Below are 18,287 nucleotides of genomic sequence, written 5' to 3'. Positions count from 1 at the left end.
CACAATACTGATAGATGGAGACAAATCTACGTCTCTAGGAGTCACAAAGGAGGATATGTTTTCTGATGGTTGATTTTGTCATCTGGTGTTATCGAGACATCTTTGTGTGTGTCAGGAGTGTGACACGGGGGAGGGATATTTTACTTATTTGGAAGAAAACCGTTTAAAAGGGTGACTATTTGGATTCAAACTGGCAGTTTTGGGATTCTGCTAATTCTAAATTGGTTGGGAGGAGGAGAAAAGTTGACTAATTGACTTAAGACAAGTATTAACGGATGGACTGCCTCTAATATTACTGTGCAAAGCTCAACTGAATGTGATGGGTTAGTTTGCTGCACTAATGTAGACTCGCCCACGCTTCTGGCCTTTCCTGCCAAACTAAACTCTGAGCTCAGCACAATTGTGGTATGCTGAGTCACAGTATGATTTCCCCTGCAACATGGATAGAAGACTCTAAATTGGCTCTTAAATAATGTTCTCTTTTGTTTTAATGTAGCGGAGGATAGAGTTGCAATTGCAGTGTTTTCTCTACAACACAGATAAGGAGTGATAATCCAAAAGTGTTGGTTCATATTTTTCATGTGAGTTCAGTCTTTCCTGTACTTTGTGGTCCTACTTTCCCCAAAACAATTTTAAACCACATTGTCATGCCATTTTTTGACTTGGATTGTAATAACCTAAAACCAGTGTTTTGGAAATCTATGTATTTTCCTCCCTCACTCCCCAATCATTTCCTTAGAATTCAACTCGAGTGGTGCCAGAAAAATGTAATTCTTACATTGTTTTTTTTGTTCGCCTTACGAACTGCATCGCAGAGGCACGAGGTATTCCAACAACTCCTGCTGAGCACTCTGTCCTCTCCCTTTGTAACATGGAAAACATGCAGGGGTTATAAATTCAATAAATTGAACTGAAATTGACAATGCCTTGTGTTCCGTTTTATTACATTGTTGATTGATATGACCAGATTTAAAGAATTATAACTAGTATTTCTATCTGTTGTAGCATATTTACATCTTAGTGGTTTGTTTGGAATGGATAGCATTTTTGATTAGATTTTGTAATTCTGTGAAAAACTAAATGCATATAGGATAAGCCTTTATTGAGCCCCAGGGGGAATGCAGGTGTTGCAGCAGCACAGGGACAGAGGTCATTACAGATAGAGAACTGGAAATACAATTTAAGATAATGAGGTATATACTAGCAAAACAGTAGAAACTACAAAGAATGCAAAACTTTAAAATAGTAAATATAGAAAAAGTTACAAGGTAAGTGACACGGTATGATTAATAAGGGCGAGTTGAATAGATATATAAACAGCGGAATAATTATGCACCCATAGTTCTGTAGAAATAAAGCATAATAGAGACATAAGTAAATGATGGTATAAGAGGATTATTGTACAATATATCAAAGTATGTTTATAATTTAACATAATGCAGTATATTATATAATAAAGGTGATAATACTTCTATAGTAGAGAAGTAAAAATGTAACATTTACATCAAAGTATTATAAATATATCAGTCCAAACAAGTAATGTAAGTGACTTTAAAGTGGCTTTTTGTCAAAATGTAATCTAAAAAACTTTCCTTAAACATATAATTGACACATCGATCGCATATTATGCCGTTAATTGACAGTTGACGGTTATTGGCCATCAGCTCCTAGTCAGGGGCTGAGGGTGAAAAGTTAGGACGATTCTAAGGGCCTGTGACTGACAGGGGCCCAAACTATTTTATAACATTAAGAAAAAAATGTTGAAGTAACCAATGTGATATCTTTTCATGGGGCCCAAAATCCCTGGCGGCGCCCCTGCTCCTAGAAATACTTTCACCTTACACACAGGTGCACACTGAACCCGGCTACTGTAGCCTCATCCCAATACCGACTCCTCCTTTCCCTCACTCGCGTCCCTTCCTTGCATCTTAGCTCCGCCTCCGTAAGATGCGAGCGAGAGACACGAGTAGGTGACGCGAGGACAGAGGAGTCCACAGGTATTAATTGGGATGTCCTCGTTCACTCAAACGTCACTCTTAAACACCGTCTGTTAATGATGACATGTGCACAGCTGTATCCCCTCTCATCGGGCTTAACTGAATAACCCCTTAGAACCGGCCCATTTCTGGTTAAATATGTATTTAAATTAATTAATCTTTCTCTTGTTAGTCAAGGAATTCAATGTATGATGGTTGGTCCTACTTTAGTGTTCCGTTTTGGTGTAAAATGTAGCCTACATTTAAATAAAAATATAATGATAGTAATGTGAAAGCCTTTTAGAAATGAATTGCACATAATAATTCCCACGGAGCTGTGAGCACTTATACATTTATGTGACGCTTTTCCACTCATCTTCCAGTTGTGGGTTTTCCTCTGTTGAAATCATAGACTGGTTGAAATGGACCAGCTGGGAAGGTGGGGGCGGGGCTTTTATACGCGAGTAGTGAAAACACTTCCGCGTAGTCTGCTCGCGTGTCGGTGTATCCTCTATAGATGTATAATAAGAACTGGGGCCCTTCTCACTTCGGTTAAATGGATTCTCTGGCTGAAGTCGAATAGTCCATTTAGCTTAGGAACCTTCCTAAAGGAGTGAAATGACCCGGAAGTCCCTCAGTGGCAGCCATGATAAGTGCTGTTCGAATTCTCTAGAATGATGAGAATGATAGGAAAGGAGGTTTCAAACTTCCTTTATAACCTCCTTTAGCTTAGGAACCACTGGACCTCCCTAACCGACAGGAGAAGCGAAAATGCTGCCCCACAATGCCTTGCAGCCGCAGCATTTGCCGTCACTCAACAGTCGGCCGTTCACGGAAACAACCGATTATGACCGAGAAATGATATCATGAAAGTTACGGTGCGTATTAAGCATTTTAAAACGTAGGTGGTAAGTTGCCAAAGTGCTTTGTTTTGAACGTTCATCAGTATTATAATCAAAAAGAGAAATATGAACGTTAGTTTTCACTGAAGTTATGAAATAAAGTCAACATTTCAGTCTTTACTGAGCTGTGTGGGGTTTGTTCAACTTTTAAAAGATGTTTGAATGGTGATATACACAGTGATAGATGTTAAGGACTAACGTTTATAATAAATACATTTGTATTGATTTTAAGATCTTTAGTTCATACAATCATACGTAGGCCTATTGGGATCATGTGTATTAATGTGGACCGGAGGGAGAGGGGGACGAGCAGAAGTTTCACTTTCCTTTTGTATTTCAATTCCAACTTTGGTCATGAAGAATATGTTTCCCTGTTGTCCACGTTCATAAAGCAAAGCAGCAGCATCAGAGCACGGTGCAGAGTCTCTAGATGAGTTCACAGTAGTCCCTCGTTCTTATTAAACATCCATGTTGTAGTCCGCTGTATAGAAAACTGTGGTTTCCATGGTTTCCCCACAGCAGCAGACGCACACAATGACGTCCGCTGGCGCATCATAAACACGTCGGATAGTGAAAGTGCATTCGGATTTTCTAAAGTACCGCAGTCTCTTCTCCTAAGTCCTTTTGAATTCTCCTATCCACTATCCCTTAACCCCGTGACGTTTCACTCAGAGGTCAAGGAATAGACGATAGGGTTAGAACTTAGGAGCTGATTTTTAAACTATCCGACTGCAGCCCTTGTGTCCCTCACTTGCGTCGTTTCCCTGCGACTAGTCCCTCCCACCAGGGAAGCATGGAGAGATGCAAGGAACCCACGAGAAGCAGGGAAATGAGTTTTAAGAGCAATGGGACGTCCTTTCCTCCGGAGTGTCACGTGAAGCGACGTTCGTTTGTGATGACTCTGCACAGCTGATCGTCTGACAGCAGCTCTGTCCCCGTTATTTCCACACACACCCCCGCCTCTGTTAGTACACATTTACTGACACTAACATTTGTATCATCTGTTGTAGACCCAAATAAATAAAATAAAATAAGAACTAATTCTCAAAAAAGATAAACGCCATTCTTAAAATGTATAAACGAACATTAGTTGGATTAATATTGATTAGAGTGCACAAAATAAATAAAATAATTCAGAGAAGAAAAAGAGATATGTTATCTATCAAAACCCAGTTAGATGAACATTCATTGGATTGCACACTTGTTTGTGTGGATATGTAGCAAATTAACATTTTAAATAGCACTTAATGACTGACTGAATGGAAATGACAATAAATGAAAATGTAAAACGAAAAAAGCGATCATGAAAATGTTTCCAATAAATGAATAAAATGATTTTTTACCACTTTGTTGTTCAGATATATCACATATTTGTAACTAAATAATACATGAATTGAAACAAAACACGGTATAAACTGAGGAGTGAGTCTCGTGAGGTTCATGTATTTTCTTCACTCCGCTGGGAAACTGCTCTCATGTCAAGAAGCATCAGATCAGTGCATTCACTGCATCGTCCAATCAGTGAGCGATACACAGTAAGGGGGCGTGGCGAGTGTCTGAGGATTTCATCGAAGGATGGTCTGGTGGTTCCTCGGTTATAGCTCCTCCATTATCGCTCCTCGCTCCTCCGGCAAAAATAAGGCCATTGGGATGCTACTCAAGATGGCGCAGACAAATCAACTTCCGGTGAGACCGAGGAGCGAGGAAATGAAAAATAAGAGAAGTGAGAAGGGCCCCTGGATACAGCGTGGGAGGCGGGGCCTCATTCATTCCTATGAGAGTTGCTCATTGGTGCATGATGATAAAATGGCCCAACTTTTGAGAGAGCGAAACGTCACAGATTACTTGGCATGCCTGAGAAGTACCCGTAGGTGCACTCATAGAGCATGCACAACTTTAACCAAAATGCTCGTTCACATCAAGCACGTCAATTTGCGTACACGTAATAGCACCGCACGTTCATGGTAATGGATGGTAATGGATTGTTATTATGATGGATTTGATATTAACGAGGCGGCAGTTAGCAGCTAGCGGCTAGCTAGTAATTATGCTAATGTGACATCAATCGTTATGTACTTATATTACGCTGTAACAGGATATCTAGTGATATCCAAGCAACAGAGCTTCATTTAGCATGAAATAATGATTGCACTGTATATATATATATATATACTTATAATAATAAGTAATATTAACTTTATTTAATACAACATTTACGGTACAAGATTTAATCATACAGCCCATGTAGTATGATAATGTATTACAGCAAACATGTGCAATATATCCATTATTACAGCTCCGTGGGCTGGCAGTAAGACGATACGGGTCCGTTCTTATTGCATCCATGGGTAAAGATAAACGCAACTCACATTGGTTTCTTATACAGCATCTACGTGTATTCACTGAATTTCACTATCTTCCTTTGTTTAACGGCTCGTTGTAGCTCCAATAGCTCCAGCCCCCACCCTCCCTGTGAGCACAGTGTGCTCTGATTGGTCGGGACCATGCTGAACACGTAACATGAACGTGTCGGGCGGCGCGGTCCCGTGGGTTAGATGCGCGTTCATAATGCAGAGGGAAATAACTCTCAGAATAACGTTATTAGCACATTTTTACAACTTGAGGAACGAATGTTTTTAATAAGGGCTATACAAGTGTTCGTAGTTTATTTAGTTTAAAAACAATTATCCAAGGATTTACAGACCACTCTTTCCCCATGTAAGTCAATGGGAAAAAGTGTTTCCGGGCCTGGCAACCAAACGGAAGTGTATTACCGCCGTTTGGCCACCACGAATATTTTCATCTGAGTCCGGCGCACTTCCTGGGGGCTTGGTATCCTCCCTTTCGTCTCCTCCCGCACCCCTTCTCCCTCACCCCTCCTCGACTCCTCCGTGTGCATTTCAGCTATTGGGACGTCCTTCAAAATGGCGTGTCTTGATCGATTTCCGGGTCAAGTCCCGGAGGAGGGGAAGAGAGGAGTCGAGGAGGGGTATTGGGATGAGGCTTGTGTGTAGTGTCGTGATTGAGGCGTTATTGAGTGTGGGCCCTTCTCACTTCTCTTATTTTTAATTTCCTCGCTCCTCGGTCTCGGTCTCACCGGAAGTTGATTTGTCTGCGCCATCTTGAGTAGCGTTCCAATGGCCTTATTTTTGCCGGAGGACCGAGGAGCGAGGAGCGATAATGGAGGAGCTATAACCGAGGAACCACCAGACCATCCTTCGATGAAATCCTCAGACACTCGCCCCGCCCCCTTACTGTGTATCGCTCACTGATTGGACGAGGCAGTGCATGCATTGATCTGATGCTTCTTGACATGAGAGCAGTTTCCCAGCGGAGTGAAGAAAATACATGAACCTCACGAGAGTCACTCCTCAGTTTATACCGTGTTTTGTTTCAATTAATGTATCATTTAGTGACAAATGTGATATATCTGAACAACAAAGTGGTCAAAAATAATTTTCTTCATTTATTGGAAACATTTTCATGATCGCTTTTTTCGTTTATACATTTTAAGAATGGCGTTTATCTTTTTTGAGAATGAGTTCTTATTTTATTTTATGTATTTGAGTCTACAACAGATGATACAAATGTTTGTGTAAGTAAATGTGTACTAACAGAGGCGGGGGTGTGTGTGGAAATAACGGGGACAGAGCTGGCTGCTGTCAGACGATCAGCTGTGCAGCGTCATCACAAACGGACGTCGCTTCACGTGACGCTCCGGAGGAAAGGACGTCCCATTGCTCTTAAAACCTATGCTTAAAACTCATTTCCCTGTTTCTCGTGGGTTCCTTGCGTCTCTCCATGCTTCCCTGGTGGGAGGGACTAGTCACAGGGAAACGATGCAAGTGAGGGACGCAAGGAATCCATTTAACCGAAGTGAGAAGGGCCCTGTGTCGGTTACCGAATACACACATTCTTTTTAAAACATTGTGAAAGACCCTTGAGCTTTTTTTCCCTTTTTTTTTTAAATGTTTTATTGAACATTTTTAAAACATACAAAAGCTCGGTGAGGATATCATCAACTTATCAACATAAGTGCAAGACATTCATTCACAATGACAACAATAATACATCCAATAAGAGCCAGGGGGAGAGAAAAAAAACATAAAGGCACAAAAACATTTGAGAGGCATTAAGCTTACTTAAAATAATAACCATTTGGAAATGTCATTGCAAATCTTTATAGACATGTTACAAGATTGTATTTTCCTAAGGGACAGAAAAAAGGACTTGAACTCATTTATGAAACAGGGAAAGGAGGGCTTGCCTCCTCTCCATTTACTACAATGTAAATGGTATTTACCCAAAATAATAATTATATTTACCAAATCAGATATGGGAGAATCCAAATTATCAATATAATATAAAATGTGATATATTTTGAAGGCCGGAATGTTTGTTAATTGAAGTAACAACTAATCTCTCACATTCGACCAAAACAATTTAGAAAAAGGGCATAAGAAAAGTAAATGTTCCAACGATTCATCAGATAAATTACAAAAGGAACATGGTTCCACTTCAAATTTAAATCTTGAACTTAAAAAAGTAGAAACCGGGTAGATTTTATGAACAATTTTAAAATGAGTATCTTTTGTTTTAGGAGAAATAGGCCATTTTATAAAACAAGATCCATTACAGATAAAGTGTCTAAATCGGTCCCTTTTAAGCCTCTGTTCAAATTGTGAAAAATGTGGGATTTCAAAGAAGCATTAATAGATTTGTTATTCTTAAGAGTATCGCCAATAAATTCCAAACTAGGTAAAGGTTTTAAAGGGGCCTAGGTTTTGGTGAACATTTCTGCAACATAATTAGGATGCTCTATTCGGACATCTATAGTTCTGTATCTTTGAACCCTGGAATGAGCCCGATATAGGTTTAAGGTTTTACGTGGTATTCGACAGGGTTGCCCTATTTCCCCAAAATTATTTATTCTGACCACCCGAGTTTTAACAACGCTTATTATAAAGAATCACAAAATATTAGGCATTACCCTCTTTGACAAAGAATTTAAAATTAGTCAATTTGCGGATGACACATCCATTTTCCTAAAGAATAAATCCATGGTAAAGGAAACTCTTAACACAATTTCAATTTTTTCAAAAGCATCAGGGTTATCTCTTAATCTTTCAAAATGTGAATTACTCCCTCCATTCATGTGATGATTCCATTATTGACTCTAATATTTAGGAATAACATTATCTAAAAATTATATCAGGAGAGAAGATCTTAATATGTGTAACCGTATCACAGATATGAAGAAATCTCTCAATCGTTAGAGATCTTAACTATTTTTGGCAGAGTTCTTCTCACTAAAGCAGAAGGTATATCTAAACTTATTTATCCATGCCACTCAATTATTTTCCAATTCTTGTGGAGAAATAAAACTCACTACATTAAAAAGTCACAGCTTGTTAAAGAATATGATAAAGGCGGAATTAAAGCTTTAGACTTTGAATCGATGATTAGAACAATTAAAATAAAATGGTTGAAAGCTTTTTTGTCCCAGCCAGAATCCATGTGGTTCCATATTCCAAAGGCCACATTTAAACGTCTAGGAGGGTTTGATTTTCTTTTAAAATGTGATTTTGAGGTTAATAAGATTCCGACCAAATTGTCATATTTTCATAAGCAGATACTTCATTATTGGAAAATGATATTTACCCACAATTTTTCTCCTCATGGATCTACTTTATGGAACAATAGAGTGATTATTATAAACAGAAATCCTTGTTTAGGAGTGATTGGCATGAGAGGGGTATTTTGTTTGTTAGTGATTTACTAGATTGCAATGGTAAACTGCTAGATGTTTTGGCTTTTTCAACGAAATACAATATAACGTGTACTGCTAAAGATTATAACAAAATCTGTAAAGCAATTCCTGTACCACTTATTGAAATGATTCATAATACTTTACTGTACTCAAATGTTGTATCAAAGACCCTTGAGCTGCCATTTGACCTTGAGGGGAATCCCTCATAACATTTGACCAAATCCGCTCTTGTGTCTGCAGCTCTCCACCAATTAGTGCCCTCCGAAATAAACACCCCGCCCCTCTGCAACTGACTGCTCTGCAATGAGCCAATAGCGCTTGAGCGTAACATGACGATAAACCACGCCCTCTTACCAGCAGACACATTCATTGAATGACAGGGGTGTCACCCAATCATTGTTCAGGGTCATGGCCCGTCATCCAATCGTAATGTATCGATAGGCGGGCCGGAGTGTCACACGCTTCTTCTTCTTTGGTACCACCGGATTCAACTTCCGGCTGCATCGTCCTCTGGAAATCACAACGTGAGTAGCTATCGTTAGCTTTATGCTTTATAAAACAAGAGGTTTTACTGGAAACATCTGGAAATATTAGGTGCTTTTTTTCGGAAATGTTAATCATGTAAAGTGGCCTGTGTTTACATTTACCTGCGGCAACCTGTTTGTATTAAGGCTGTCAGCTGCTGGTTGAAAGCTAGCTAGCTAGCTAGCAAGCTTAGCTAACTTTTTCATACTGGCTTGTAGGTGAGGCAGGTTTCATTCAAAACATTAGGTACATTTAATTAAAAAAGCATTAAGCTGTCAATACTTTCTTATCGATGTAAATCATATAACGCTATTGTTCCTTATTATCAGCTGGTTGTACTTACCTGCTGCTGCTCCAATTTAATATTAATGAACATGATCTGTGTGAAAGGTTAAAGGGGCATTCCACCGATTACACTCAGTAAGATCAGTGTCCTCATCATGTTAGGTTTTACTCACATCATGAGTTAAACCTGAAGCTTAGGACACACTATGTCGAATGTCTTCTTTTGCTTCTGGGGAATATTTCGACTGTTGAGGAAATAATCCTGATGATGTCCTTATGGTTTTCTTGTTGACATAAGCACCTGTCTGGAAAACTTGTGTTCATGACAACCATAAGAATAATAATGAGGCATTTCGTCTATTTCCTCAATAATACTTCATAAGTACTCTCTGCCTTATCACATTGGTCCGAATGTGTTGGAGTTGTGGACTACTAATCATTATTTGCAGAAAATAATAAAAGAAAATCATTAATCAGAGACAAAATATAAGATGTATTTCATCCTGCCGACATGCAAAACAACAAAGTAAATTGTCAAGATATTGTGTTAATCATATCTACCCTCTCTTAATATTTCTTCTGAAAAATGCATTGTTTGTATTAAAAGAATATGAATCTCTTTGCAGTTCTTGCAGATTAATTAGCTTTTTTATTCTTTCCTCATGTTATTTAAGCTAATAAAAAAATATGAAGAACCCTGACATTACAAACTATTCAATCGAATAACTGCCTTGAGATGTTAAGTGCTTCTCATACATATGTAACTCACCAAGATTACACTTGAGATATGAACAACCTAGCATACATTTCCAGGATAAATCAAGTTAGGGCTTATCTTATCAGGAAGTGAATCCTTTACTTCAGACTAAATCATTTTCAATCAAGCCCTGCATTACAAATTGTACATTTAGTTTTCGAAAGAAGGTCTAACGCAAGACACTTGTGTGTTTCATTATGTGAGATGTAGGATCCAGAATATGTTTAGCTTGCTGGACTCATACTGGGGTATTAATCTGTTGGTAGCCCCCTAATATTAAAATGTTGCTTTTTTTAAATTACTTTTATTAAACTAAAACCTGCCTGCATTAATAACGTTGCTATTGTTGATGAAGTAAAGTGTGGCAGCCACAAGTGCCCAATCTTATCAATTGGTTGCTTTCATGTCCTCTCCTGTGATGATGTACATGCTAACACTCACCCTCTGGATCTATTTCCTCTCTGACAGAATGGGCAGTGTTTTGGCTGCCAGCTCCCCCAACCCTCTGCCCCCTGCCTTAGGTGGTGTGGCCGCTGCCCCCGGGTTGACGGCGCCCCCAGGCTTTGGGATGCCTCCAGTCTCCTCGGTCATACCCCCCGATGGGGCAGCCTCAGAGCAGGAGGCCGAGAACTCTCTGTCCAACCCGGGGGCATTCGATGAGTGTCATCGCAAGTGCAAAGGTAACTAAAGGGTGTGGAGAGTGATTTGAGTCGAGGCCTTAGAAGGCCGAGTCCTGCTTCTGATAATTCCATATCTGCACTTCCTGATTTTGCTAACCGATGTGTCTTTTGGTATCTTCATGTTTTTCCTCTCAGAGGTGTTCCCGATGCAGATGGAGGGCGTCCGGCTAGTTGTCAACAAAGGCCTTAGCAACCACTTCCAGGTCACTTAAGTTTCCTTTTACATCAGAATTTTTAATCGGATATGAAAATGTATTTATTTTTGCATTTATTTTTTTACCTTTTTAATATAAATACATTACATGTGTTTTACTTTTTGCCCTGTATGCTTTACATAATGCATTAAGAATCAGTTATTATTTATATATGTATATTTTTGGGAATTTCTGGAATTTACTTTAATAATTTCCCATTTTAAATGTTACAATTTAGGTACATTTCTATTGTGGTGGATAAATAAAATTTCATCAATTAAAATGAATTATTTTAATTAAGATGACTGTTTTCCAGCATCATTTAAATCATAAAGCCTTACCTGTTTGACTAACAATACGAACAAAATGAAACATGAGTATCTCTGACAAGCTCTTGTCTCTTACAGAGGTGAATGTGTATCTAAGCATTTCAAACTGACTAATGACCGTGAGCTTTAAATGTGTCGAGGATCTTTTTGAATTGTGTCCTTCTCCCTGTGTTCCAGGTGAATCACACGGTGCTGCTGAGCACCACCGGAGACTCCACCTACAGGTTCGGATCCACATACGTAGGGACAAAGCAGATGGGTCCAGGAGAGGTACGCTGCAGTAAAGCTTCTGGATGAAAGGTGTTTACATGTTGTGTTTCCATGAACAGTAATACATGGGCTCTTTCTGTTCAGTTTTTCCCAGTCATGGTGGGAGACATGGACAACAGCGGCAGTCTTAACGCTCAGATCATCCACCAGGTCGCCAGCAGAATACGATCCAAACTGGCCTTCCAGGTAAAGCCATTAGAATAAAAAAAAGAGTCCAGTACTGCATTATTTTGTTACTTCATCACATTATCTCAATTATTGTTTTCTATTTTCTCACGATGTGGGTGGTGTTAACTGGAGCTAGATCAATAAAATATGCATTCCCAATTTTTGTTTATTACAGTTTCTCGTACCTTAGCAAATAAGTTACAGGCATTAAACTCTACCAAAGGGATATTTTACAACAACAAAAAGGGTTACGGCTGACTCAAAGTGTGTCCAACAGAGAGAAAAGTGAAGTTTCAAACAGTTAATAAAGAGTTTCAGAATAGTTATGTGTAGCACCCTTACAAATCTGGCTTCAGTTGGAGCATAATGTTCTCCTTCTCTTTCTCAGACGCAGCTAAACAAGTTTGTGAACTGGCAGGGAGATGCAGAGATTAAAGGAGAAGACTACACTGCGACCATCACACTTGGAAACCCCGATGTCCTCGTCGGCTCTGGTAGGTCTTCAGTCATTTCATGCATTTCTTTTATTGATATAAATATTATTTTATTTTTTTTCCCAACAACAATTAATATGAAATTACAACTTTTTCCATGCATGCTGCTGTTGTTTTGTATAACTCGAGTGGACTGCACTAAAACGCGGCATTGGCAGGTTTCCCTGAAGATATACATAGGTGCAATGTAGTGTAACATGAATGCAACTGCTTTGGACTCAATTCCTATTTGGAACATGACTATTCTAATAATGCCCCGGCTTCTAGGGTTCCTTGTACAATTTACAGCATAAGATCTCTGAGTATATGTTTCATTATGTAAGCAATACTTTAATATTAACTGAACTATCTACAATCAAATCAATAATGAATTAAACCTTTGAATTGGAATTCAATCGGTTCACAAGTTCTCCAGCCCACTGGACATGTGGGCCTCCTGCTTCCACTACATAGTTGCGATTTAAAGGATAAATGTTTTACTTAAAAAGCTTAAATGTATAATATGAAAGTCTAATTATGGTATGAATGAGGCAACCTTTTGCTTTCCTAATGGTGTTCCATAAGGGATCTCCCCTGGATACATCTGACCTCACTATTCCTTGGATAGATGAAGGTGGTGTTAAACTTGTAATTGAACAACCCATGCCTAGCAGTAATTAAGGAAGTATGTGTTTGTTGTATGTACTCTCCAAAGGTGATCTGCTGTATCACATTTCAGTCACCATTTTTCATCCAAGGACTTGTTTTCAGGTTATTGAAAATAGACTTCTCATTTACCCGAAATCTGCCGCTGCCCCCCCTCTTGTTCCTCTCAGGGATTCTTATAGCGCACTACCTCCAGTCCATCACGCCGGCCCTGGCTCTGGGGGGGGAGCTGGTGTACCACAGCAGGCCGGGGGAGGAGGGCTCAGTCATGTCTTTAGTGGGCAGATACACAGGTGAGGCTGCTTACTGTTCAAAAGTAGAATCAAATGAAGTTGGCCTACACTTCCATAATGTAGTCTTTCATGTGATTAAACCAGCGCTGACTTGTCCCCCTCTGTACAGGAAGTAACTACATCGCCACATTGACCGTGGGCTCAGCAGGGGCTCACGCTTCATACTATCACAGAGCCAACGAGCAGGTACTTTCTCTCCTGTATTACAGTCTCGGCATGTATAAAATAATAATATAATATATAATATAAAAATAAGCAATTTGTGGAAAAAATACATATTGTCCTGGGCTGTAAAGCCAACATCTATGATAATTAAATGAAAATGCATAACTGGCCTCCTATGTGTTTTTGTTTCTTTTTTCGCTGTGCTGAAAGATGTTTTTATAAATCCTTATTCATCGTCCTCTAACCATCTTCTCTTCTACAGTTGCAGCTGGGTGTGGAGTTGGAGGCCAGCAGCCGCATGCAGGACACCAGCGTGTCGTTCGGCTACCAGCTAGATGTGCCTAAAGCTAATTTACTGTTTAAAGGTAAGAAAAAAACTAAGTATCGGCATCAAAAAATCCTTTCAGTACCAAAAGTGAAAGTGCTCTTTTGCAGAGTTAAAAAAAAAAAAGTGTTTATTATGTGATTATAATTTATTTGTATTATATATTGTAAAGGGGAGGCTTATTTTCTTTATTTAATACACTGTTGGGTAGCTCAACATGAATTAAATCATCATCAATAATACTAATGTAAATCCCAGGGAGAAAAATATTAGTTTAAACCTAAATATCATTTGAAAGGAAGTATTATGGATCTGCAGAGGTATCCCGGCTTTTAGTATTCTAAAGACGGGTATGTTTGGTACAGATTCTTTAAAAACAAATGACTTGATGATAAAGAGCTATGATGCACAAATAATCAATCACACATGAATAATATCACAATTGCAATTCAAGTCAAAATAATCACAAGTAATTATTTCCAACTCTTGCCGTCCTTGTTCTCATATCTGATGGAATGACTCTCATTCTAATGATGCGTCCCCTCCCTCCTCCAGGCTCATTAGACAGTAACTGGGTGGTGGGGGCCACGTTAGAAAAGAAGCTGCTCCCCCTGCCCCTCTCTCTGGTCCTCTGCACCTTCCTCAACCACCGCAAGAACAAGTTCCAGTGCGGCTTCGGGGTCACCATCGGTTAGGCTCCGCCCACCGACAGACTCAGAGCGGACACCAGCACCACCGTGTCCATCTTTCATCTGTCACTCCATCCTGACAATATCATGCTCTAAGTTTCATCGCATGGTGAACAGAAGGTAATAATTTAAATCTAATGCATTTAAAACTGTACGATTGAATAATGATCAGAAGTGAAACAAATAATGTGATTGGTCAGCAATTTTGACTGTGGACTCCGGACACATACCAATAGACTGTAGAGATGTTGTCACATGGAGAGACATCACAGAGCTCTTCGTTTTTGTCCCTGAGTTCAGTGCCTGTCGCTCTAGTCTTGAGTTTTATTCCTGTTTTTTTACTGTTAGTCTGTCTTGGCGTGCGGTGAATGAAATCGTTGTTTGTTAAAAGGTGATTTATAAGTTTAGCAGCCAACAGGAAGAGGCGGTACTGCATGTCACGTTCAAAATCCATCACTTGTTTTGCCTTTTTTATGTTACTTACATATGGAAAAGTATATATGACCTGTATATACCTCTTGGAAACTGATAAATACCATTTCTTACAGAAAACCTTTGTCTTGTTTCCTTCAATCAAACTCGACTGTGAGTGTTTGAGTTCTATACAGACTGCTCACTTAAAGGGGACCTATCATGCAAAAAAAGCAGTGAAGAAGACTTCCTGCGCATGGTTGCCCTTCTGTTTATTCTCCGCTGTGGCTCTTTTTCTCCCTCCCCGAGGCAAGCGTTTGCTCCTCCTGCTGTAATTCTCTCCGGTTTGCCACCAGCAGATGGCAAACACCCATCTGACCGTGCGGCAGAGTTTCAGTTAGATTTTTTTCCGCCGGTCAATATGTCCGTTAAAGTTTAAATCTTCCGGACAAAATTAGAAAAGTGCCGGTCAAAGGTCGTCTTTGTCATTTATTGAGCTTTAAAACAAATGAATAACGACTCTATATAATCATATAAGAATAAAACACGGAGGACGGAGATCTCTTTTTCTCCCCCTCTTCTGACAGCCCAGCAGCTGATCTCAGATTATGCTCCCCTCTCCTACTGGGGGGCGTGGTCAGCTGCAGCTCATTTGCATTAAAGCTATGTCACAGAATCAGCCCTTGCAAAAACAGGGCTGGAAAGAGCAAATGGAGAGAAATGAGGCATGGCTAATGGTATTTTGAAAAAAAGACTTCACAGCAGGGTGGGAATTTCACGACGGCCACGGCCGTCGTTGCCCCGCACTTTGGCCGTGATGCCCTGTTAAAAAAAAATGCAATTCACGGCCAAAGTGGCCTTTGTGCCCCTGTCAAAAGTAAAACAAAATGTCCTGGGGTATTTGTATTTTGACTAGCAATTTAGTTAAATTGTTTCGTTTATCAACGCTACAACATAGCGTTTCGTGAGTCGGTTGTCGTTGTTGGGGGGAAAAGCAAACAGCTCAGCAGGCTCCCGTGAGCGGGAGGGCGCTCCTTCTTCACTACAGACTATCGCGCCACCTAACCATTCGCCAAAAATGTTTTTAATACGAGCGGTAACCGGCCAAGCGCCGTGCAAAAAACAATCTTCAAATAAAAGAAAGTCACCGGAGGAGTTAAAGGAGTGACAGGGAGTTGGCTGCAGTGCCGCGTCCTAAAACCCTTTTATAATCTATCGATTAGATTTATGATTCGAAAATTATAAAAGTAGGGTAGACATGTGGAGATTATCCGGCTGAACAAAACGTGCATTTATCAAACGGGTTTGTTTTCCACAGACCTTATTTCCAGCTATTTTCCAAAACCCCGTGGAGAAATGCCATTGCTTTTTGTCGAGGGAACCAGCAGCTTACTTCCTGGTTTTAGGACGCGTCACTGCACCTCTCAATATGATGCAATATAAACAAGGTCTTCTGTCGGCTCTGTACATCAATGCCGACCTATGCTGACAAGTCAGTGAAGAGTAGACAATATAAAGGTATTGGCGAAATGTCCCACCAGTTTAGGATAATGAAGGTTCTAATCAAATCAATTACATATAGCCATTACATGTCTAACTCCTAATGACAGGAAGGCAGAAAGCGCATTATACAAATAATAATACTCATAATAATAGCAGACATTTTTTAACAATGACCACAATATCATTATTTTAATAAACCAAATATGAACAATTGAGGGAAATGAGGAAGAACTGATAATTAAAATGTTGTAGTACAAGTAGTAATGTAGTTAGTGCATAAATTATTGCAACAAATGTGTTAATTTTCTTCATTATTAGTCGATATTTTTTTGGTGGACGAATGCCACCAGTGACAATAGAATGTTACCCTTACTGTCTACCCCTGACTGACTTATGTGGTTTATGGCTGAACTTAACGTATACGTTTAAGAAACACTATTGCTATTCAGCCGTTTGTAAAACGACTGGTGTTGACTTTAGTGCTACACTTTTCAGTCATGTTGATTGACCAGCGTAATTTAACCAAACAGCCTTTGTGCCCTGTCATGTGGCCTTTGTGCCCTTAAAAAAAATGTGAACGGGAAGGCCAAATGGCCTTGCCCCTAAAATGACGAAATTCCAAGCCTGCTTCACAGACATGTTTTATATAGGTATGGCCCTACAATATATTATTCAAATATAGCATGATAGGTCCACTTTAAGTTTACATTTTATTAGTTACATTTGGGGAAATATTTCATTTAATCCAAGGTTAGAAATATCCTTTAATTGAAATCTACTAGACTTCATCTAGACCAGTGGTTCTCAACTGGTGGGTAGCGGACCCGTTTCGAGTGGAGATGATGAAGAAAAAAAGAATTGAAAATAAATAAATATATTTTCTAACGCTGTGCATGCAGTCGGCGTTGGACTGGAAGTACCGGAGACCATAAACGCTTTTGAAAACTTCTGTCACGTAGTGATCATCTTCTCAATAAAACATCTTTGCTGATTTTTTTCAGAATCAAGATTGTTGCCGGAAGTCCCCACGGAGAATAACTTTGCGGTAGAACTACTCTTTATACATCTATGGGTACAACTTCAGATACAAATGAACACATAATGATGTTTGATGATTGACAGGTCACAGAACAATGGGGGCTATCTAACCTACCCACAATTCACACAGACAAGTTCAGCTGTCAGAACAAAGTGAAAAACAAACAATGGCTTACAATATTATTAATATGTCGGGTAGTAATAGATCTATTTGTTTTCTTAGTGTACCAGAATGCGTAGTTTATGTTAGTATTTCAAAAAAATCTCCTGGGGAAGAATCCCCCCACACCCCCCTGCTGGGGTTGGGTTTTCAGCATGTGTGCCTTTTTATGTTATACAGTTCAGCTTTGATTCCATCATCTCATTAAACCTTTTTTAAAAGCATACTTTAGTTCTGTGAAGGGATATAAGCCCTGTACTTCACTTTTATTAATATTGTATGCTGAAAAGCGTATATATTACAGCACGATTTCTTGTTGAATAGATTTGAGTGGTTCAAATTTTGGTTCGCGATTTATTGACAAAGGGAAAAGTGGGTCGCGAGGCCTGACCAGTTGAGAACCACTGATCTAGACAACTACTCAAGTAAACCAACAATCTTTTAATACATGATGTGAAATTTGGTTTGCCAAATGAGAACACATAACTTCAGTTACATCTTTATTCACCTCTCCCCAAATTATGACTAAAAGGTTTGTGTCACCTTTGCAAGCTAATTTTAAAATACAATATTATAATAAAAGTACAAAAGAGATTCAGTCAAATAAACAAGTTGGGATTGTTTGCAAATATTAATAAATGATTTGTCGCTTTATCAGTGCTTAAGAGTATAAACACATTATGGCAGAATAAGATCCGTTTATAATTT

General features: G+C 39.3%; 1 protein-coding gene across 1 annotated transcript; it reads left to right on the top strand.

Annotated features, from left to right (window-relative positions):
* The first annotated feature begins 9,075 nt into the window (after window positions 1-9,075).
* On the top strand, window positions 9,076-15,019 carry tomm40l (translocase of outer mitochondrial membrane 40 homolog, like). Its single transcript, XM_034094435.1, has 10 exons — window positions 9,076-9,172; window positions 10,684-10,895; window positions 11,031-11,098; window positions 11,596-11,688; window positions 11,773-11,874; window positions 12,245-12,350; window positions 13,166-13,288; window positions 13,398-13,474; window positions 13,716-13,818; window positions 14,334-15,019. The coding sequence occupies exons 2-10, from the start codon at window positions 10,685-10,687 to the stop codon at window positions 14,471-14,473; spliced, it is 1,023 nt and encodes a 340-aa protein (XP_033950326.1). The 5' UTR covers window positions 9,076-9,172; window position 10,684; the 3' UTR covers window positions 14,474-15,019.
* Window positions 15,020-18,287: the final 3,268 nt, after the last annotated feature.

The sequence above is a fragment of the Pseudochaenichthys georgianus genome, chromosome 11, assembly GCF_902827115.2.
Source record: "Pseudochaenichthys georgianus chromosome 11, fPseGeo1.2, whole genome shotgun sequence".
Classification (NCBI taxonomy): Eukaryota; Metazoa; Chordata; class Actinopteri; order Perciformes; family Channichthyidae; genus Pseudochaenichthys; species Pseudochaenichthys georgianus.
The sequence above is the reverse complement of the archived record's forward strand: the minus strand, read 5'-3'. Positions and strand labels throughout refer to the sequence as shown.